At 42.2% G+C, this 24,059-nt stretch overlaps 1 protein-coding gene and 1 pseudogene across 3 annotated transcripts in view; both read left to right on the top strand.

Moving 5' to 3' along the window:
* The first annotated feature begins 1,755 nt into the window (after window positions 1-1,755).
* On the top strand, window positions 1,756-2,351 carry LOC147371040 (histone H2B type 1-L-like; annotated as a pseudogene).
* A 4,860-nt stretch (window positions 2,352-7,211) lies between these two features.
* SLC39A8 (solute carrier family 39 member 8) overlaps window positions 7,212-24,059 on the top strand; it is an 83,900-nt gene continuing 67,052 nt past the window's right edge. Inside the window, exons 1-2 of one of the 3 annotated variants that reach the window (XM_086406765.1) lie at window positions 7,212-7,543; window positions 8,328-8,811. In XM_086406765.1, coding sequence (XP_086262891.1) covers window positions 8,593-8,811 — 219 coding nt within the window. In that variant the 5' untranslated portion in view covers window positions 7,212-7,543; window positions 8,328-8,592. Of the gene's footprint in view, window positions 7,544-7,751; window positions 7,898-8,327; window positions 8,812-24,059 lie in introns of those variants that run through there. The other 2 variants (XM_086406762.1, XM_086406764.1) reach the window with 2 other exon arrangements.

Raw genomic sequence — 24,059 nt, 5'->3', positions numbered from 1 at the left:
AGCTCAAATGTTCCCTGCTCTGTGAATTATTTGCTCAGTATCAGTCCTCCAATCTCTCTTCTCTGCAACCTTTAACATCTCCATAACACTAACCATCTCCCTGCTGTCTAACCTTAACTACAGGCTTCTTCTTCGTCTTCTTTTTTTTTTTTTTTTTTAAGCACAGCATAGCACAGAAAAGTGAAAGTGAAGTCGCTTAGTTATGTCAGAGTCTTTGCAAGCCCATGGACTGTAGCCTACCAGACTCTGTCCATGGACTTTTCCAGGCAAGAGTACTGGAATGGGCCGCCATTTCCTTCTCCAGGGGATTTTCCCAACCCAGGGATCAAACCTGGGTCTCCTGCATTGCAGACAGACGCTTTACCATCTGAGCCACCAGGGAAGCCTCAGGCTTCTTCAAGGTAAAACAAAATGCATATTTTCACTTTTCTTTTCCCAGATATTAGGGACTGTGATGCAGAGACTAAAAATAAATATGCATTGAGTGAATTTGTTAATTTTATGGGGTATTACCAAGTTGGGATTTTATCAAATTTTACTATTAATTTCTGTGCAATTTGTTGCAGGAATGTTCTCCTTTCCTTATTCATACTTACTATTTTATTATTTTTTTTTTTAACAATTTGATACAATTACAAGCTTAAAGAAAAGTTGCAAGAACAGTACAGAGATTCCTTTCCTCCACCCATCCATCTGAGTGTGTGTTGCTGCTCCCATGTTCCATTCTTTTGGAATACTTTGCATGCATTTCCTACATTTTTGGACCATTTTCTTGTTTTCAGGCATAGCAAAAGATTCTAGGTTTATCTTGGTCTTGGCCTGCTCAGTCCTGGAACCAACTCCTTTTCCTAGGGAGCTCTGATTCCTACTGGTGGGCATAGTTTTTAGAAGCCAAGCTCAGGGCTTTGGGTATGCTTATTGTTATTAGGGCATCACCATTTCCAGCCCCTCCTGATGGACAGAGCTAGGGATTATTTACAACAATATCTGTTTTGATTTGTTTATATACTGAAAACCACAAAGTAACGCTGACATCTCCAACACCTCATCATGAGCTCATCCTAGTTTTCTCCATCTTGATGTTTGCAAGTTCCTTCTCTGATAGTGAGAAAACTGGTTGCTATTATCTTTAATATATTTATTTAATGGATTTCCTTATACATAACTAATCTATTTCTGATGCCATCTCTTTCCCCTCTGATTCCCTCCTTCTCGGATTCTCCTTCCACAATTCTGAAATTCCAAATTTCAAAATGGGAGGTGGGTTTCCACATGTACCCAGTTCATTCTCAGATACCACTGTGTCCTCCAATTCAACTCCATGCTAACGCTATCTACCTAGAGAGAGTGTCAAAACCCAGTTTAAGGCTCAGTCTTACAGGACAGTCACCCCACCCATGTCAGTCACAAAGTTCAGGTTGCTACCTGTACTTCTGATCAACTGGTTGTAGATCAGAGGTTCCAATGATTCACAGAACTCAAGAGAACATTTTGCCTACTCTATCCCCAGTTTCTGGAGAAGGAAATGGTAACCCACTCCAGTATTCTTGCCTGGAAAATTCCATGGACAGAGGAGGCTGGCAGGCTACAGTCCATGGGGTTGCAAAAGGTTGGCCAACAACTGACACTTAACACATCCCCCGTTTATTACAAAAAGTAACTCAGGAACAGCCTGATGGAAGAGATGCATGGGATAAGGTCTGTGGAAAATGGGTGGAGCTTCTTCCCTCTCTGAATGCACCACTCTAGGTGAATCTCCTTGTGTTTAACAAGCTGCAGTCTCTCCCAATCCAATCCTTTGGATTTTTACAAAGGCTTCATTCTGTGTTGTTGGGTGTTGTCATTATAGGCATGCCTGAACTGGCTAAGTCTGTTCCTGCCCCTAAAAGGGCTCTAAAAAAGCTGTGACCAAGGCCCAGAAGAAGGACGGCAAGAAGCGCAAGCGCAGCCACAAGGAGAGCTACTCCGTCTACGTGTACAAGGTGCTGAAGCAAGTCCACCCGGACACTGGCATCTTGTCCAAGGCCATGGGAATCATGAACTCCTTCGTCAAAGACATTTTCGAGCGCATTGCTGGCGAGGCATCGCGCCTGGCGCATTACAACAAGCGCTCGACTATCACATCCAGGGAGATCCAGATCGCTGTGCGCTTGCTGCTACCTGGGGAGCTGGCCAAGCACGCCGTGTCCGAGGGCACTAAGGCTGTCACCAAGTATACCAGTTCCAAGTAAATATAATATGCCTAGCCGCTGTTAACGGAGAAGGCAATGGCACCCCACTCCAGTACTCTTGCCTGGAAAATCCCATGGACGGAGGGCCTGGTGCGCTGTAGTCCATGGGATCGCTAAGAGTCGGACACGACTGAGTGACTTCACTTTCACTTTCATTACATAGGCATGATTGATTTAACCACTTACTATTAGTGAATGAGTCAACCTCCAGCTGCTCTCCTCTCCCAAGAAGTTAAGTGGGTTAAATTGAAAGTTCAAACCCTCTCATCACATGGCTGGTTTTCTTCATCCTTAGGTGGGGTCCAAAAGTCACCTTTTTAACACTTGCATCACCTAGGAAATTCCAAGGCTTTTAGGAGCTTGGTGCCAGAAACAGAAATGAAGACAAATATGTTTTTCTTATTATACATCATGTCAAGGCTGTATATTGTCACCCTGCTTATTTACTTATATGCAGAGTACATCATGCGAAATGCCAGGCTGGAAGAAGCACAAGCTGGAATCTAGATTGCAGGGAGAAATATTAATAACCTCAGATAGATATGCAGATGACACCACCCTTATGGCAGAAATCAAAGAGGAACTAAAGAGCCTCTTAATGAAAGTGAAAGAGGAGAGTGAAAAAGCTGGCTTAAAACTCAACATTCAAAAATCTAAGGTCATGGCATCCAGTCCCATCACTTCATGGCAAATAGATGGGAAAACAATGGAAACAGTGATAGACTTTCTTTTCTTGGGCTCCAAAATCACTGCAGATGGTGACTGCAGCCATGAAATTAAAAGACGCTTGCTCCTTGGAAGAAAAGCTATAACCAACCCAGACAGCATAGACATTACTTTACCAACAAAAGTCTGTCTAGTCAAAGCTATGGCTTTTCCAGTAGTCATATATTAATGTGAGAGTTGGACCATAAAGAAAGTTGAGTGCCAAAGAATTGATGTTTTTGAACTGTGGTGCTGGAGAAGACTCTTGTGAGTCCCTTGGACTGCAAGGAGATCAAACTAGTCAATTATAAAGGAAATCAGTCCTGAGTATTCAATGAAAGGTCCAATGATGAAGCTGAAGCTCCAACACTTTGGCCACCTGATGTGAAGAACTGACTCATTGGAAAAGACCAATGAGGAAAGATAGAAGGCAGGAGGAGAGGGGGACAACAGAGGATAAGATGGTTGGATGGCATCACCAACTCGATGGACATGAGTTTGGGCAAGCTCCGAGAGTTGGTGATGGACAGGGAAGCCTGGTGTGCTGCAGTCCATGGTGTCTTAAAGAGTCACACACAACTGAGTGACTGAACTGATTATAAATCACACTATCACATCTCCCACATCAGGCTGCCCTCTTCACTGTACAGACCCTGGTACCCTGGTGTGGCTGCTTGGCAGGGTCTCCCTCCTCACCCTTGTCCACCTCAGACATTCTGTGCAGGAATGCCCTCCTCACCCACCCAGCCTCTGACTCGACACTCGACAGCTTCTCTTTCTCTCAGACTCTGACCAAGGGTGCTGTATAACCCTTGCTCTGATCTTGATACCTCACACCATGCCACTGCCTTTTGTTGAAGCCCTCCTTTCCAGCCTGGGCTCTGATGAATCATACTGGAAAGGATGCTTCACTCATCATACTTGGGTGCTGACATACTGTGTGGGGGTACTTGAATATGCTCTTGCCACCTTAGGAAGGCATCCTCTGATTTCTAGTTTCCTCCCCCAACTTTGATACCTTGTCACCCTGCTTGGGCTCTAACTACACATGCTAAATTTCCCTCCCACTTGGATACCCTTCTTCCCTCGTTGGAGTTCCAACACTCTTCTTTGGGCTACTGTGACTGCCCTCCATACAGATATTATTTATTATGCTATGCTCCTGAGGATGACTTCTTTAGGACTGAAAGAGAAGAAGAGGAAGAGAAAGTGAAAGTGAAGTCACTCAGTCGTGTCTGACTCTTTGCGACCCTGTGGACTGTAGCCTACTATGCCCCTCTGTCCATGGGATTTCCAAGGCAAAGGTACTTGAGTGGGTTGCCATTTCCTTCTCCAGAAGAAGAGAAAGGAGGGGGAAAAAAGGAAAAGGACATACCATTTCCCACGTTTGCTCATTAGTCCTTCTATAGGGAAATAAATTCGTGGAAAAGTTTAAAAGTGGTCAATATGCTTCTTCTGCAATAGTAACAAAAAATTTGGACTAAGAAAAATTTAATAAGATTTGAAGTTAAATGCCCTTTTCATTGGAGAATTGAACTTTTATTTCTCTTCTAGGTGTTTCATGCCCCCCCACGCCCCACCCCGATAGATGACATCTAAATTAGACATTTAGAAATGAAAAAGCTGGAGTGAATATTTGTGCTTCTAGCCCAATTTTATTGTTTCATAGATGAGGGAACTTAGACCTGGTGAGGTCGAATGAGGCTTCCCTGGTGGCTCAGATGGTAAAGAATCTGCCTACAATGCCAGAGACTTGGGTTTGATCCCTGGGTCAGGAAGATCTTCTGGAGTAGGAAATGGCAATGGACTCCTGCATTCTCGCCTAGAGAATTCCATGGACAGAGGAGCGTCAAATGACTCTCCCAGTTTTCCCAGGTGAACACAAGAGAAAGAACAATTTTCTACATCTTGGCCAGTGTTCTTGGCACTCTTCTCTTCATTATTATCATTTAAAATTATTTGACCTTTACAGCACATTTCTGAGAAAAATTAGTTTTTACATTATATTTTAAATTGGAAGTTTTTTTCTTCAATAATGATATTGTTGATATAATGCTATATTTTAGGCCCTAAAACATTAAGTAAGTAGTATTTTGGTGACTGTATTTCATTAGATCTAGAAATTAGCCTCACCAGTTTGGTTGTTAGTAACATTTTTTGAATACTCTCTTTTATAGCATGCTTACATTATGTTAACTGTTTTTGATAAAGATGCCGAGCAGGTTGATAATTTATTTTACTATTTATCATCACGTAAGATTGATGGTTTGGCAAAATGTATATCAGTTCAGTTCAGTTCAGTCGCTCAGTCGTGTCCGATTCTTTGCGACCCCATGGACCACAGCATGCCAGACCTCCCTGTCCATCACTAACTCCTGGAGTTTAATCAAACTCGTGTCTATTGAATTGGTGATGCCATCCAACCATCTCATCCTCTGTTGTCCCCTTCTCCTCCCACCTTCAATCTTTCCCAGCATCAGTCTTTTCCAATGAGTCAGTTCTTTGCATCAGATGGCCAGAGTATTGGAGTTTCAGCTTCAACGTCAGTTCTTCCAATGTATATTCAGGACTGATTTCTTTTAGGATGGACTGGTTGGATCTCCTTGCAGTTCAAGGGACTCTCAAGAGTCTTCTCCAACACCACAGTTCAAAAGCATCAATTCTTTGGTGCTCAGCTTTCTTTATAGTCCAACTCTCACATCCATACATGACCACTGGAAAAACCATAGCCTTGACTAGACAGACCTTTGTTGGCAAAGTTAATGTCTCTGCTTTTTAATATGCTGTCTAGTTTGGTCATAACTTTTCTTCCAAGGAGCAAGCGTCTTTTAATTTCATGGCTGCAGTCACCATCTGCAGTGATTTTGGAGCCCCCAAAAATAAAGTCTGCCACCGTTTCCATTGTTTCCCCATCTATTTGCCATGAAATGATGGGACTGGATGCCATGATCTTCGTTTTCTGAATATTGAGCTTTAAGTCAAATTTTTCACTCTTGTCTTTCACTTCCATCAAGAAGCTCTTTAGTTCTTCTTTGCTTTCGGCCATAAGGGTGGTGTCTTCTGCATATTTGAGGTTATTGATATTTCTCCTGGCAATCTTGATTCTAGTTTGTGCTTCATCCAGCCCATCCAAGCAAAATGTGAGAGATAGCCAAATAGCTGATGAATAAAATTTTATTTTAAAAAATCCACAATATAAAATTTGTATTACTTGAAACCCATTCACATTTGTGGAAAGTTCAACATCTTATCAATGTTGCAGTTCCAGTAGGAATGAACAACTTGCTGGGTTTAGGTGAATCATTTAGAACATTCATTGATTTCCAAGAATCACCTTGAGTTATTGGGGTCAAAAGGAAAAATGGGCAACAAACTATACGTAAGGATCCAACAAAAATCTTGAAGTGTCCCCATCGGTTGTGTAATTTAAGAACGTAAGTGTGATGTGAACGTATTTCAGGCTCTTGGTGAAATATTTGCCCTTTGGCACCAATGTAATTCTGTAAATTAGTAACAACAAACACACAGATTTCATAATTGGAAGGGACACACCATAAAGATCATTTTGTTGATATTCCTCCAAGGCAGGAAACCTACTACATACCCATGAGTTTAAATCACTTTCAATCATGGGGAAATCACTACCTCCCAAAGCAGCTGTGCCTTATTTTCTGCAGAAATCTTCCTCTTGGTAACTTTTTCCTCTTATTGCTGCCTTCCAAGCTCTCTGGTTAGAACACAGGCAAACCTTCTTCGTGGGCTTCCCTGGTGGCTCAGTGGTAAAGCATGCTTGCAAAGCAGGAGATGCAGTTCTGATCCCTGGGGAAGATCCCCTGGAACAGGCAATGGCAACCTATTCCAGGACTCTTGCCTGGGAAGCCCAGGGATAGAGGAGCCTGGTGGGCTACAGTTCATGGAGTCACAAAAGAGTTGGACACAACTTTAGTGACTAAACAACAACAAAATTTTCTCCATAGGGACAGTCCTGCAGATATGTCCCCCTAGATCATCCTTCTGGAATTTTCTCTCCGTGTCTCTTTCTTCCATCAACTAAGTTCCTCGTGGAAAATGAGATTGCCTGCCCCTTGTCTGGAGCTAAATGCCTCTTTTAAAACAGTTGTAGGAAGCCGTACACTCTCCCCCGTGAAATACAAGAACAGCGCTCTGGATTCCTCTTACCGTCTTTCTGTCACAGTGAATCGTGGTTTCAGTTTATTTCTGGACAGTGGTAGCTACCAGACACAACCTTTGCCCTCAAACACCGCGTACACTTTGCACAAACTTGTTGACCTTACACCTAAGTCGGCTTTTCTTGAACTCTCATCTGAACAAACAAACAATTCACTCTGAACTGCGGATATCCCGTGCGGCGTCAGGAAGGGCCGGGTAGAGCAGTGCCGGCTCTGAGCTCGCCACCGCCGTTGCAGATTGGGTTTCCTTTTTCTCTCGACTTTAAGAAGTAAGACAAAAAAGCAATTCCGGCTAATCTCTTAGACAATGCTGAGGGTTCCAGGCTCCATTTCAGGAAGCTGGTTTCAACAAGGTAACAAAGAGACCACCAAGGTCAGAAAGGAGGCGTGGGAGATCGCCCGGGAGGTGGCATTCAGGTAACTCCCCGAGGGTGAGGGTGGGGAGCCGGCGCCGTTGGGGGTAGGAGGGCGCCCCGCCCGCCAAGAGCGGATGACAGCGGCTGTGCGCCCCGGCGTGGACGCGCGCGGGAGTCCAGGCCGGCAAGCGTGTCACCACGTGCTGCGGGGAGGCGGGGACAGGGCCCTCCGCCTCTGGTTATTTGTAAAGAGCGCGGGGCCGGAGCTCAGAGTTTTTACCGCGGACTCGCCAGGGATAGTGTTGAGAGAAGGGGAGGGAGGGAGTGGAGGGAAGAAAGAAGGAGAGAGAGAGGGACTGATTGACGTGGACAAAAACAGACGCAGAAATACACAGGCGAGGTGAGAGGTTAGCAGGTCAGCTCACCTACTTCTCTACTTGCCAAGGAAGATCTGGGAGATCTGGGAGAGGGAGGGTCCCGTTTAGACGGTCAAACCCCAGGACTCCGAAGGGGCCATTTCCTGCAGCTGGCTGGGGACTGCACGCCTCACCCCTTCTAAGTTTGCAGATGGAATTAATCAGAAAGAAAGGAAGGGGAGGTGGGGTTCTGTAGCCAGTGTAGTTTTCTTCCTAAAAAGTGACGTGATTTGGGGCTTTAGATCCGGAAGGAGCATGTGTCTTCACACTGCAAGCTAATCCTGGAATGTCTGCAAACTCCGCTCCGGGGCAATTGGCCCCAAGCCCGGCGGGGCGTCTGAGGGGTCCGGTCTCGCAATGCTCCCGAGGCCGACCGGCGGGTAGCCGGGTGGCCTTTATCTCTGTCCCCCTTTGTCCTTTTTATCTCAGGTTCTCCAGGAGGCCCGGGGGCCCGCTCTGTCTATCGCTCCCACCCCGCCCTCCCCGCCCGGCTGCACCGCCACTTCAATGCCCGGCAGGTCGCGGGCTGCTGCTATTTCGAAGGCGCCGGAGGACCAGGTGCGCCCCGCGCCACCGCTGACCCGGACCGGCGCCGACGCCTGACCGGAGCCCTTGGGCACCGACGCGGCTGCGCCCGTCCCGTCCCTGTGCGCTCCAGTCCGTTTTGGGCCCGTGAGGGGCAACCGCGGCCACGATGGCTCCGGGTCGAGCGGTGGCTGGGCTGCTGCTGTTGGCGGCCGCTGGCCTCGGAGGGGAGGCGGAGGTGCCCTGGCTCTCCTTCAGCGAGGATGTGCTGAGCGTGTTCGGCGCCAACCGGAGCCTGTCGGCGGCGCAGCTCGGGCGCCTGTTGGAGCGTCTGGGAGCCGCCCCCGTGGAGGGCGCCCCCGAGCCCGGACAGCTGCACTTCAACCAGGTACGGCCGGGCCGGGCCGCCCTTCCCCAAACGCCGGGGTGTCAGGGGACGTCCATTTGTACTTGAACGTTGATTAAAGGGGACAAGCGCAGGAGAAAGAACTTGGTTTTGTCTCTCAAGTGTGAGGCGGGTCCTGTTTTTTTTTTTTTTTTTTTTTACTGGATCTGACCTTCTAGCCGAGGTTAAAGGGCTGGCGGTGACGAGGGAACCAGAAACTGCAGTTTTATGCCCGATGAATTGAGCCGTCGGACGCTTGTGGTTATAAGATTTTATGCAAAAGTTTATGAAGTAGTTGAGTGCGGGAAGCACCTTGAGAGATGCGTTTGAGATACGAATGGCGTACTGAAGTCTTCCTGGCAGAGACAGTGGCTCACAGGCACCCCTGTTAACAGCTGCTTGGTGGGTAACAGCTGCTAGCAAGGTATAATGTAGTTCTGTCTTTCCCTTGTAAGTTACAGGAGGCACTTAGGGCTGAAGGGCTTATTGTATAGAGACCAAGGAGGCCGAGGGGGCCCTGAGACCAAGATCACACGTCAACTGGTGATGGAACTGTGTTTAGAGCCATAGTTTTTATTCATCTATCAGGTCAAAAGTTTGGTTCTAATATTCATTCATTCAAACAAAAAGAAAAAAACCTATCTTAGTACAGATACACAGCATTATTTAAGCGTTTGGTAATTCCTAAGATTTAACGATCATCCTAAGTTACCTAGGCGCAGTTAAGACCATACATGTCAGTAAACTTCAAAATGGGTATTAGAGATTCTTCATTATTTTCATAATAAATAGCCTATGATTATTTCTTAAAATTGTGAAATAAGCAAAGTGTGCTTTTAGCATCCTCCCCCCAAATCCCCTCTCCTTTTTAAAACTCTGTTAACTCAGTGCTTTGATTGTTTTTTTTACCCCCTTCTGCTGTGGTTCCAGTGATAACTGATGATGAATGGCAGTATTCAGTACTTTCCGTATTGTTTGTCACTTCTGGGTGATGTTAGTTTGTGCTACAAAAAGTTTTGTGGTCCAGAATGTTTGGGAATGTTAAAAAATGTTTGGGAATGTTATACTGTTACTCTACTCCTGGAAATCTAGAGTTTCCCAACGTATCTGGCCTTCGATTACAATTAGGGAAATTTTAATCAGATAGTGAAGTGAAAGTCACTCAGTCGTGTCTTTGTGATCCTATGGACTATACAGTTCATGGAATTCTCCAGGCCAGAATACTGGAGTGGGTAGTGGTGGTGGTTTAATTGCTAAGTCGTGTCCGACTCTTGTGACCCTATGGACTGTAGCCCGCCAGGCTTCTCTGTCCATGGGATTCTCCAGGCAAGAATAAATACTGGAGTGGGTAGCCCTTCCCTTTTCCAGGGGATCTTCACAACCCAGGGATCGAACCCAGGTCTCCCACATTGCAGGCAGATTCTTTACCAGCTGAGCCACCAGGGAGGCCCCTTTAATCAGATAAATTCTTTGTTGATAACTTTATAGTTTGGCATTCATTTTGTTAGAAATATTTTACCTCAATTAAAACATGCAGTACGTAAGAAGTATAAGATTCTGATGCCATGAGGTATCAGAGTGCGTGTCCTTTGATCTAGAAGGATTTTATGGTCTTAGGCAAGTTCTTTAGTAAACTGTCTATCTGATTCTTGCATGGCATTACATACCAGAATGTAATGGCTAAGAAATAATACATTGGAAAAGCTGAAATGACTTCATATTATATTGATGTTTTAGAAAATAAGGCAAACAACTAACTTCGTAAGTATTTTCCATCTAGTTGCAGACTCTTCAATCAAGGAACAGCTGAGCTGACTAAAGCATTTTTAGATAGGAGCAGGAGTGGTCAGTCATATGCTTGGAAAGATGCCTGGGGACTTGACTTGCAGCTGCATATCTGTAGCCTACACATTGTTTTGACTTAAATTATCTCCTTATCTTGCAATGTTTGAAGGTGCTGATGAACTATAAAGGGACAAAAGACCCCTGAGCCACACCTTGACAAAGACAGTGGAAAATATACCTAAATAATTTAGGAAAGTTGCTTAAGTTTGTTAGCAGTATGATTCCCAGCTTATGAGTAGGTAGGTACCTCAGTAGGTAAATTATATGTATGTTGACACCTTGTTTTTCATTCTTCTGTTTGCATATTTAACTACCCTCATTATGGCCTCTGTGGACATCAAAAAGAGATGGGGAAAAGCCCCTAATTACTTTGGAAACAAAGGGAAGCCAAGGAAAATTTATCACTTGATCAGACCTAGCAAACATCTGTTTGATGTTCTAAAAAGTTCTACTGATAACAACCATCATCAGTTAAATCATGTCCAATGAAATGCCATTCCAGAAGAATCTGTTAATTTGCTGGCATTTACATCTGCTCCAGCAGGAGACTATCCAATTTGGAACAAAATTTAGGGCTGTTAATATCTCCATACCTTAAAGAAGGTAACTTCAGTTTCCTCACCTGCAACAAAGTAGAATAATAATATATGTGAAAAACATGATTTTCTGACTTGGAGGACAGTTGAAAAGATAGAATTTATTTCTTTGGGCCAGGGATTTATTGAATCTTATATGAGATCTATTTACAAACTACGTTGTTTCTTAGCAGCGACTTAGCAGCAGCAGCAGCAGCACATCTGGGAGTTCTCGGTTTATATGCTGCTGAAGCCTATCTTGAAGGATTTTGAGCATTACCTTGCTAGCATGTGCTGCTGCTGCTGCTGCTAAGTCGCTTCAGTCGTGTCCGACTCTGTGCGACCCCATAGACGACAGCCCACCAGGTTCCTCTGTCCCTGGGATTCTCCAGGCAAGAATACTGGAGTGGGTTGCGAATTCTTTCTCCAATGCATGAAAGTGAAAAGTGAAAATGAAGTTGCTCAGTCTTGCCCGACTCTTAGTGACCCCATGGACTGGAGCCTACCAGGCTCCTCCATCCATGGGATTTTCCAGGCAAGAGTACTGGAGTGGGGTGCCATTGCCTTCAGCAAGTACTATTAAATTAGCTTGTTGCTTTGGGAGATCAAAGGGACCTGAGTTCAAACTGGAGACAATAGAATGATTGAGTTTACTGTTTTGCTTATGGTTTCTGAGGGTACAAAGAGCAGGTAGAAGAAGTAGGCCAAACAAGTGAGAGGAAGGAGCTCTTTTATCTAAATGGGTCTCTGGGGCCTAAGACAAAGTGTAGGTCTGCTCTATCTGAGGGAGTTTCTAGAATACAAAGGGATCGCTTCTTGGCCTTTTGGCTAAGATCAAGTGTAGAATACAAAGGGAAGCCCCAGCTGAGTGAGTACCCTGGGTGATTAACTGAGGGGATTTAAGAATGGGCTCAGTGCCACCGTCTGTTTGTTCTGATAGTCCTAGCTCATTCTCCAAGTGGTCTTTTCTCTTCATTTCTCCTTCAAAACCCCGAATTTCTAAATTATCACACTCAGCTGCAGGAAATGTTTCTATTTAAATCAGTCTCCTGGGGAGGGTTAGTGGGGGTGATGGGGGTGTGGGTGTGGCAGGTTGGCGTGTTAGGCAACCGTTGTTTCCCGCCTTCACTCAGCCTTTGACTTCTGCTTCTCTCTCCAAACTGCATTTTTTCATTGGATACAAATCTTCCAGCATAGCTCCTGCATCTTTTTTTTTCATTCATAGGTTGTTTTAAAACATCTTTCAATTCATAGTCAATCTTCATAAAGCACTACTTGGAGTATGCCTCTCTCCTTTCGGTTCTCCTCCATGAATTCTCTTGGCTGGTGAAGTCTAAATCTGGAGTCTGGCATTTGAGGCTCTGCACAGCAAGGTTAACCCTGAGATATCAACCAAACCTGCCCAGACCTAGCACTCACTACATTAAACTAGTTACTCTTCTACGACTTCACCGTCTACTTTTATTCAAGCACTTTTTACCTCATTTTCTTCCTTGCACCCTTTCCTGTTCCCAGCTGGGTTATCCTTCATTTCCTTGAATTACCCTCTCAAAATCTTACACTTTTAAAAACCCAGATACACTTTTTCCATAAAATATTTCTAGGACTTCACAGCCACCGCTGATTTGCCAATTTCTCTTTTTTTGAATTCTTGAAATTTTTTCATTATGCTGATGAGACTTAGCTATTCATGTGTTCTAGAAATATTTTGAATAACTACTATACTCTAATTAGAGTGGTCTTTTAAAAGTACAAACCTAACCATACTGCTCATTTTTTAAGAACAGTTAAATACCTTTAAGACAAACTTCGAACACTTAAAAGTGGCTTAAGTCTTTTTATGTCCTGGTTCCTGTATATTTCCCAAGTCTTATCCTTTGCTACTACTCCAGTCTTCATAGACTGCTGGTAGTTCCTGGTTCTGCATACACATCTGCTTATGCTTTAGTTATCAGTTTAGACATTACTTCTTCTAAGAAGCCTTTCTTAGCCTGTTCAGGGGTTTAGTAGAAGCCCCTATATTAATTGGTGCCTCTGCAATCATAACATATATTGAAATTGTAGTATAATATGTAAATAATTTATATATATTTTAATTTTCTGTTCACATGGTTGAATGTCCTCCCCTCCTCTGATATGATTTTGAATAAATTGAAGGGAATGATCTGACTCATCTCTTTAGGGGCTAGTGTAATGCCTGGTACACAACACATATTCATTATATGTGTATATGTATAATATATATATGTATATTATATATATACACTTTTTTTTTAGCCAAGCCAGGTGGGGTCTTAGTTCTCTGACCAGGGATTGAACCTGGGCCCTCAGCAGTGAAAGCTCCATGTCCTAAACACTGGAACGCCGTGGAATTTCCCATTATATATATTTTTGAATGAATGAGTGAAGATTGCTTAATATGAGTAAGGCAGTTTGAGCCCTCACATGACTTTAGTTTCTAGATAGATGTATGACATAATGCACGTATGACTACAATGTATAATAGAATGAGATATTTGATTAAAGAATTTTAAACAAAAGTGGAATGGGATCGGACTTGTGTTTTTAGAAAATTCTTCTGCATGAAAGTGTGGAATGTGTCAGAGTGGGTCGAGACAGGAGCTGAGGCAACTGCAGTGGTTTGTAGGAGCTGTAATGATCGCTTGAACCTGGAGAGCCCATCAGGAGGCCTAGGAGAGCAGCCATGACTGAGGAGTAGGGAAAAAGTCCCAAAGACAGGTATTTTCTACTGCAGCCTTTTATCTGTAGTGGTCATGTAACTATTATTAGACCTTTCCTTTCATTAATTTATGGCCCGAGGATGCCAGAGGAAGAGGCAGGGAGGTAACTTGGCTTATTTCAGAGGGTCAGGCTGGTGGTCTGTAGCAAACACAGGAGCGTGTGTGTGTGGTTATTGCATGCATGTTGTATGCATAGCTTGTCGTTTATTGTACTTTTTCCTGGTATGCGAGCGAGTAGATGAAGGACATGCTGGGAAGCACTGATTGAAGATGGATGAGAGAAAGCATCTGTTGTTGCCCTCTTTTTTTTTTTTTTTTCTTTCTTTTATGTTCTGAAAAATGATGGGATCAATGTCCCAGGAATGCCTTTCAGGTGAAAAACTGTCTGGGATGGCAGGATGGAAGGGCGTGGTTGTACTTACGAGACAATGGACTTACTCTGATTTATTATATCATTCTATTTAACTTGACTGTGTACAGTGTGATCATTGTTTCCAAAAGGTTTTGAGAAAATGAGAGACACTCATAGCTCACTTGACCATGATATCAAGAGCTTAGTTTGCTCCCTTGCCAGGGATGATGGTAATCTATATGAGGAAATACCCTTCATTCTTTCCATAAATAACTCCCAAATTTGCATCTTCACCCACTACCCTAGGAGTCACATAGGCCTTTGTGTACATAAAATAAATAATTATAGCTAAGGATTTATTGTTTTCTTTTTCTTTTTCGGTATGACATACTCAACCAATTTATTTGTATTAACACATTTCAAAATCACAACAATCGTATGATAAGGATACCATTATTAACTTTACACAAGAGAAATATGTGGTTCTGAGAGATTATGTAACTCAGCAAAAATCAAACAGTAAGTGGTAGAACCTCAGACAATCTTAAATCCTGTCGACTAAAAAAGATGCATAACTTGAGAGCTGTGAGTTAAGTTTTATTTGGGGCAAAATGAGGACGGCAAATGAGGAGATAGCACCTCAGTTCTGGGAGACTGCTCCAAAGAGGCAGTGTGGGAAGGTCAATAGATAATATTTTGGTGAAGGGGGAGTTCAGTGCAATTAAGCACTCGTTTTACAAAAGGTTTTCTGCTAGTTATTAGGAGCTTCGTAATGTCATCATGAAGGGATTTAGTACTTTTCTAGATATGAGGAAATGCAAAGATTGGCTTATGAAATCAGTTCCTGAAAATATCTGACTATCCAAAGACCTGTTCCATCAGAGTGCCTGGAGCACAGAGTGCCTCATTCCACTCTGAGCTTCCTCAGGAGGTGTTGAAGGTCAGCAGCTGCAGCAGCGCAGGGTTCAGTCTCTGCAGATGCAGGTGGCAAATGTCCTTGATGTTCAGCCGCTGGCAATGCTCTTGGCAAGTGCCAGTTTGTAGTTGACATACTAATAGTGGATTTTTTGAATTTTACTTTAAAAAATCATACTGTCTCTAGCCAGGGCAACTGTTACCTCAGATTTTGGGCTAACCATCAATTACTTGGGCTTCCCTGGTGGCTCAGATGGTAAAGCGTCTGCCTGCAATGCGGGAGACCTGGGTTCAATTCCTGGGTCGGGAAGATCTCCTGGAGAAGAAATGGCAATCCACTCCAGTACTCTTGCCTGGAAAATCCCATGAACAGAGGAGCCTGATAGGCTACAGTCCATGGGGTCATAAAGAGTCCGACACCACTGAGCGACTTCACTTTCACTTTCAATTACTTATCTAGCTACATTGCTTGATCACTTTAAGGGCAAAAAAACTATAATGATGATGATGGGTCCTTGTCCTCAGAGAACTTTTAATCTAAGAAATAGGTGGGAATTTGTGGGAAATATGTAAGGCAAAACTGCAATAGTTAAATAATCACTGAGAGAAATATTACCAGACATATCACAAGACTGTGTGTGATTAATTGCCAAATGAACACTTTTGGTAGCATGCTCTAATTGTTGAAAAGAGTGAGGGAGCCTTTTGGGAAACACGTCGTGAAGGAGTTACTAGTCAGTCAGTTCTCTTTTTTTTTTTGGAGAATTTTGCTTGTTTGGTTTGGCTTTTAAAATACTTACTTGATGAACATCTGCTAGTACCAAATGTCTGTGCTATTAATCACAAGATGGATTTTCCAGTGGGTTCCATGAATTCTCTAATAGAAGGAAAATTTATTTTATTTCTTTCTTATATGTTGAATTTTTCTTGGAGAAAATATTTTGGCAACGATAGTTCTCCTAATTCTGAGTTACAAAGTTTTCCTGGAGAATGGCATATTAATCAACTTCTTTCTTCTGTGGATAGATTGTGGGTGTGGGAGAAATACGCATGCCTAGTGTTAAATTTTTCAGTCTTGTTCTCACTTTTACTCCAGAAGAATTCTACCAATGAATTTACTCTCTCTTCTGGCAGTTTAGAGTATACATCCTTCTTTTTTAAAAAAATTGTACTATATTCTCTCTGGCAGATAATTCTTTTTTATACATATTAATTAATCATCTTTTTTCTTTTTTTATTGATGTACAATATGTTACTGGTGTACAATATAGTGATTCACAGCTTTTAAAAATTATACTTCATTTATAATTATAAAATACTGGTTATGTTCCGTACACTGCACAGTATATCCTTATAACTTATATTATACACTGTAGTTTTCTCCTCTTAATCCTGCAAGTCCTCCTTTTTCATTCCTGTGAAGCAGCTGCATTGCTGACTGCATGATACTGGAGAAAGAGGATTGTGCTTCGGTGCTAGGGAATGAGTTGACGTAATGAGGAAAGAGCAGAGTATTTTAACAGAATTCCTAACTCTTGGACTCTCATTGCCACTAAGGTGAGAGTTTGAACTCTAACACAGTTATGAAGAGAGGGCGTAGTAAACTTTCCCCCTTAATTGAGGTAGATCTTCATTTCTCTTTAGAGATGTTCAAAGTGGAGTAGCTGGGTGGGAGATTTTGAGTTTTTGTGCTTTCCATGGTTCACACCATATTTCTGTTTCTTAAGGATGCCCACCTTGGGAGATGTTGAGAGGCAAAGTCTTCATTTTCCCATCATAAAAACCCATTGCTTTTCAACTATGACTGGAGCTTAAGAGTGTTTTCTTTACATTCAGTATACATTTGAATCCTTGAGGTTCTATTTCTTTTGCTGATAGTAGGGGCTTGGGGAAGACTCTTGAAAGAGTCCCTTGGACAGCAAGGAGATCAAACCAATCAATATTAAAGGAAATCAACCCTGAATATTCATTGGAAGGACTGTTGCTGAAGCTGAAACTCCAATACTTTGGCCACCTGATGCGAAGAGCAGACTCACTGGAAAAGACTCTGCTGCCGGAAAAGATTGAGGGTAGGAGAAGCGGAGACAGAAGATGAGATGGTTGGATGGCTTCACTGACTCAATGGATATGAATTTGAGCAAACTCCAGGAGATTGTGAAGAACAGAAAAGGCTGGCATGCTGCAATCCATGGGGTCACAAAGAGTCAGACATGAGTAAGCAACTGAATGACAACAACCAACAGGGTTGGGGGAGAAAATAGGAATATAAATAGGCATGGGAAATAGGCCTGAAGTTGAGAAGGATTGACATTTCTCAGGGAAAAGCAAAGCAACCTGCAGTGAGGGTTAGTCTAATGCGGTTGGTAATAAGAGTTTGCCAGTTACTTGGATTCAGAGTGGCATTTCCTCAAGGGACTGTCCATATTACTAAGTGCACACAGTTAATATTAGGATCATTTACAATGCAATTTGTTAAAAAAAAAGATTGTTACTAAACTCTATAAAACCTAAGAAACTTGTAGGTTTCAGAGAGTGTTCCCATTTCCAGTTCCAGGTGATGGTAGATTCTTATTTGTAATTGAATATTGAAACTAATTTATTCTCCAACTGTTCCCAGTGTCTGTCTCAGGAGCCAAATGGGTTTGCTGAGTCTTGAGATTTATTTTATAAAGAAATGAAACTATCACTGAATTACCTTTGTAATGATGGAATTTCGGAGCATAGAAAATCTTCAGAATGGAGCCTTGTTTAATTTGGTTTCCATATCCTTCCAAAGATCCTCTGTTGTTTTTCTTGGCCTGAAGTTTAAAGAGAACAAAAACAAAAATCTGTGAATTCTAGATCAAAGGTGTTAACCTGAAAAGTAGTATTATGCCTTCCAAGTCCAAATATTTAGTACCTTACTTTATTTATACTTAACTGAATAGAGTAAAAAACTCAGGCAAGCCTTGATAAGGCCTCTAAGGCTTTATTTCTGTGAACCTAGTTCAAAAATAATACACTTGTCATCGATACATTCAGTGGGTTTCTTAGGTCTCTAACTATAGAAGAGAGTACAACAAAATGGTTAACAATTTAGTCTTAATAGTTAAACCAGGCCTGGGCTGAAATTCTAATTCTGTCACTTATTAGCTGGGTAATCACAGCCAAGTGACTTAACCTCCTTAATCCTCAGTTTTCACATCTGTGAACTGAAAGAATCAAACTTATCATAGGGTAGTTGTGAACTAAGATATATGAACAATAATAATAATTACTGAGCATTCATTATATTTTAGACACTTCTATATTTAGTGTATTATGTGTAGTAAGTCAAACAAAGAAGCTGTATTTTTTTCCTGTATTACTTCAAATAGCAAGTAAAAAGACAGTGCATGTAAAATACTTAGCCTGGCTCAAATTATGTGCTTAATGTATAGTTATTTTCATTATAATACTGTGTTAGTTGATGCAGCTTTACAATAGCTTAGTGATGATGCTGTGAAAGTGCTGCACTCAATATGCCAGCAAATTTGGAAAACTCAGCAGTGGCCACAGGACTGGAAAAGGTCAGTTTTCATTCCAATCCCAAAGAAAGGCAATGCCAAAGAATGCTCAAACTACCACACAATTGCACTTATCTCACACACTAGTAAAGTAATGCTCAAAATTCTCCAAGCCAGGCTTCAGCAATACGTAAACCGTGAACTTTCAGATGTTCAAGCTGGTTTTAGAAAAGGCAGAGGAACCAGAGATCAAATTGCCAACATCCGCTGGATCATTGAAAAAGCAAGAGAGTTCCAGAAAAACATCTATTTCTGCTTTATTGACTATGTCAAAGCCTTTGGCTGTGTCGATCACAATAAACTGTGGAAAATTCTGAAAGAGATGGGAATACCAGACCACCTGACCTGCCTCTTGAGAAACCTATATGTAGGTCAGGAAGCAACAGTTAGAACTGGACATGGAACAACAGACTGGTTCCAAATAGGAAAAGGAGTACGTCAAGGCTGCATATTGTCACCCTGCTTATTTAACTTCTATGCAGAGTACATCATGAGAACCACTGGGCTGGAAGAAGCACAAGCTGGAATCAAGATTGCCAGAGAAATATCAATCACCTCAGATATGCAGATAACACCACCCTTATGGCAGAAAGTGAAGAGGAACTACAAAGCCTCTTGATGAAAGTGAAAGAGGAGAGTGAAAAAGTTGGCTTAAAGCTCAACATTCAGAAAATGAAGATCATGGCATCTGGTCCCATCACTTTTTGGCAGATAGATGGGGAAACAATGGAAACAGTGTCAGACTTTATTTTTGGGGGCTCCAAAATCACTGCAGATGGTGACTGCAGCCATGAAATTAAAAGATGCTTACTCCTTGGAAGGAAAGTTATGACCAACCTAGATAGCATATTTAAAAGCAGAGACATTACTTTGCCAACAAAGGTCTGTCTAGTCAAGACTATGGTTTTTCCAGTGGTCATGTATGGATGTGAGAGTTGGACTGTGAAGAAAGCTGAGCGCCGAAGAATTGATGCTTTTGAACTGTAGTGTTGGAGAAGACTCTTGAGCGTCCTTTGGACTGCAAGGAGATCCAACCAGTCCATTCTAAAGGAGATTGGTCCTGGGTGTTCATTGGCAGGAATGATGCTAAAGCTGAAACTCCAGTACTTTGGCCACCTCATGTGAAGAGTTGACTCATTGGAAAAGACCATGATGCTGGGAGGAATTGGGGGCAGAACGAGAAGGGGATGACAGAGGATGAGATGGCTGGATGGCATCACTGACTCGATGGACATGAGTCTGAGTGAACTCCGGGAGTTGGTGATGGACAGGGAGACCTGGCGTGTTGCAGTTCATGGGGTTGCAAAGAGTCGGACATGACTGAACAACTGATCTGAACTGTACTGAACTATCTTTAACAAAATTGTCTTTCACTGGAGGCCGGGGCACCTTAGGATCAGTCAACTTAGAAGAAAGCACTGCTATAAAAAGAGGGCAGGGATTAATGAAATAAAAAGTTCAGTGAGAACTACATCAGTCCAGTGAATTTGGTGTTAGTTTCCATGGTGATTCTCCTCTTGAGAAAGACTTTACTATTTGCCTCTTCCTTTTCATCAAACAGTAGTATTAAACTCCTGAAAATGTAAACATTAGAGACTAATGAAATAATTTGAGTATTTCAATAGACATTGAAATTGTAAACATTCCCTCTTTTCCAGAGGGCTTCAGAGGCTTTATTTAGGGGTTTTATAATTTTTTTATGTTTGTAATTTTTGTTTTATAATTTTTGTCCAAAGTTTACATCAGTACTGAAATGTGAATGATTGGAAGTCCACATTATACTTTTAGAAAAGGATGTAATTGTGGTTTTAAGTTCAAGACCTCCGTATGGGTTTTGCAAGCCAGAAGAATCCAAGGTTCTCCAGATTCAGTTGACTTTTTCAGTTGGAAAGTAGGTAAGAGAACAGGAGCCACTGTGGTCTCACAGTGATAAGTGAGGGACATTTCTCTTCAGGGACAGGGAAAGAGAAGTTAGGCCAAACTTCAAAGGAGAGGTAAAATTAGGAGGTCAATTCTGATTTGGGTCACACACCCTGCTGTAAATGACTATTGAACATATATCCACATGGACCCTTCTATTAAGGGAGGCATCCTATTGATGATATCAGGTACTTGAGTTTGAGTAGCAAATCATGATGCTCTGCAGTTTTCTTTAGGAACAGGGATCTCAGAATTCAGGTATATCTTTTAGTTACTTTTCTTACACATTTTAATGAGAAAGTCTAGACACTGGATTAGAAAGTCTCTAATCTTGGGATGAATGCCATTTAAGTAAATGTTCAGGTAGGACCTTCACTCTAGCAGAGGAAGCAAGTGCTGGTAGTAGCGGTAGTTAACACTTATGGAGTACTCATCATGTGCCAGGCATTATACCTTCTTATGTACTGTCCCAATAAGCCTCTTAATCTCACCGAGTAAGTACTCTAGGTATTCCATAAAGAAACCCAGTCTCGCTGAGACCTCCCTCAGCCTCATAGCTCAGAAATGGCAGAGTGAGGATTTCACTCCAGAATGACTTGACTTCAAAACCCTTGCTCTCTCCACTGTTGCTTCTCATATGGAAGAATATAATCCTGGTTTGTTTTCCAAAAATCTTAGTGCCTCATATATTATCCAAGTGCCTAGATGTCAAGGTAGAACTGATGCCGGTTTCTTGAAGCCCCTGGAAACAGTGCATTTTTTTTTTTTTCCAGTAAAGCAAGAAAAAAATTATTATTATTGTTTTCACCTGCTGAACTGCTTGCAGTAGTCAGGTCTAGTGCTAAAATATGATTGTTAATTCCTTCACAAGCTATTTTTCAACCTGACAATATTATTTCGTGATCATTGACATTTGATATTCCAAGCAGTATTGTCAGAGAATTAGAACATAGCAGTTTCCCCAGAAACTGAGGCACAAATAAGTCATCTGGCAGAAATCACCACGTGCCCAGATTTGTCTGGGAGAATAGAGGTACCAATTTTGAATCCTCAGTTCTTCTCCATTGTTCTGGTTTTAGGCAGGTGTTGCTTTAGTGTGGCTCTTGTGCTATAAATCCCCTGAATATCCCATGGTCCTCGTGCCTTAGTTTCTATATATAACTTGGGCAGTGGTACTATATGAAGCCTATTCCATTTTCTTACCTTCCAGACACTCCTCAGCACATTGTAGTCTGGCTGTTTCCCCAACACTCTAAAGGATGCTCTAAATTGCTCTAAAGGATGTCACCCAGAATGTCTTACTGCTAAATACAATGGGAGAGTCTCAGGCTTTACCTCCGTTAATTTTGATGATGTTGAACACTTCCTCCTTGAAATCCACACTCTCCTTGCCCGCAGCTGTGCCTTCCTTGGTTTGAATTTTTTACCTCTTTGGCTGTTTCTTTTCAATTTATGTCGTTTGCTCATCCTTTAAATCTTGATGTTCCTCAGGGCTCTGTCTCAAGCCCTCTTCCTTTTGGTTTTGCACACTCTCTCTGGGCAACCTCAGTCACTCCTCTGGCTGCAGTTATCACGTCTCTGTGGATGCTTTTTGCATAGGTTGGCTTGGTCCACATTTCTCTCTTGATGTTCAGCTTGCACATCCTGTTGCCAATTGATGTCTAACTCTCTCCCCTCCCCAACTTAGCAGGTCTAAACCTGTCCCAAATGGAACTCATCAACTCCATCCTTTCTCCACCCACACCTTCTGGTAATCAGTCTCAGTGATCAGCATCACTGTCCACTCCATTGACTAAGATGAAAAACTGGATGTTATTCTTGATGCCTCTCTCTCCCTACTTCTCATGTCAAATGCACATAAGTCCTGTCACAGTAACTTAAACGTTGCTTATTTAATATATCTAAATTCCAGTGTTCTCTTTTGTGTAAGGAGAAGAGTTTTGCCTGCTTTATGGGATTGTTGTGAGATAAATTAGATACTGTATCTTGAATTGTGTTTGTGCCCGGCAGGCTGCTGCTCACTGCATTCCGTGCTGCCCCTTGTCCTATCTTTCACATTGCTGCCAGATTTATATCTCAAGTATGCAAATCAGATCATTTCACCATCCTCTGATGCTTATAATTACTGTAAGAATAAATCTAAACTCCTTGCCTGATATTTAAGGCCCTATAGTACCTACACTTACCTCTTGTATGTCTCCAACCTTATTTCTTCATATCTCATCTTAGGTGTTATTTTCTCCAGGAAGACTTGGACAGTCCTGTTACTTTAGGGGAGGTTAGTTATTCTGTCTCCTTCTCATAAATGGATCTACCCTAACACTTATCAGGCCATACTGTAATAATTTATTATTATTTTTTAAAATCTGAACCTGTAGTAGTAGTCTCTGAGATCTATTGTGAGACTGGGGACTGGATTTATCTCAGTCAGTTTCTTTTTTTAAAAGTTTTTTTTGTTTTGATGTGGACCAATTTTAAAGTCTTTATTGAATTCGTTGCAACATTGCTTCTTTTTTATGTCATTTTTTTTTTTTTTGCTGCAAGGCATGTGGGGTCTTAGTTCCTCCCATCAACTGACCCTGTACCCCCTGCATTGGAAGGTGAAGTCTTAACCATTTGACTCCCAGGGAAGTCCTTCAGTCACTTTCTGTATTCCTGTAATTAGCATCAGTTCAGTTCAGTTCCATCACTCAGTCATGTCCAGCTCTTTGTGACCCCCTGGACTGTAACACACCAGGGTTCCCTGTCCATCACCAATTCCCAGAGCTTGCTCAAATTCATGTCCATCGAGTCGGTAATGCCATCCAACCATCTCATCTTCTGTCGTCCCCTTCTCCTGGGACCCTTCAATCTTTCCCAGCATCGGGGTTTTTTTCCCAATGAGTCAGTTCTTTGCATCAGGTGGCCAAAGCATTGGAGCTTCAGCTTCAGCATCAGTCCTTCCAATGAATATTCAGGACTGATTTCATTTAGGATGGACTGGTTTGATCTTCTTGCAGCCCAAGGGACTCTCAAGAGTCTTCTCCAATACCACAATTCAAAAGCATCACTTCTTCAGCACTCAGCTTTCTTTATAGTCCAACTCTCACATCTATACATGACTACTGGAAAAACCATAGCCTTGACTAGACAGACCTTTGTTGGAAAGTAATGTCTCTGCTTTTTAATATGCTGTCTAGTTTGGTCATAACTTTTCTTCCAAGGAGCAAGCATCTTTTAATTTCATGGCTACAGTCACAATCTGCAGTGATTTTGGAGCCCAGAAAATATGGTCTATCACTTGTTTCCATTATTTCCCCATCTATTTGCCAAGAAGTGATGGGACCAGATGCCATGATTTTAGTTTTTGAAGGTTGAG

Source organism: Bos grunniens, chromosome 6 (genome assembly GCF_055505025.1).
Source record: "Bos grunniens cultivar Pamir isolate PY7600 chromosome 6, Bosgru_T2T1.0, whole genome shotgun sequence".
NCBI classification, from domain to species: Eukaryota; Metazoa; Chordata; class Mammalia; order Artiodactyla; family Bovidae; genus Bos; species Bos grunniens.
Note: the sequence above shows the minus strand (reverse complement) of the source record. Positions and strands in the feature narration are given on the sequence as shown.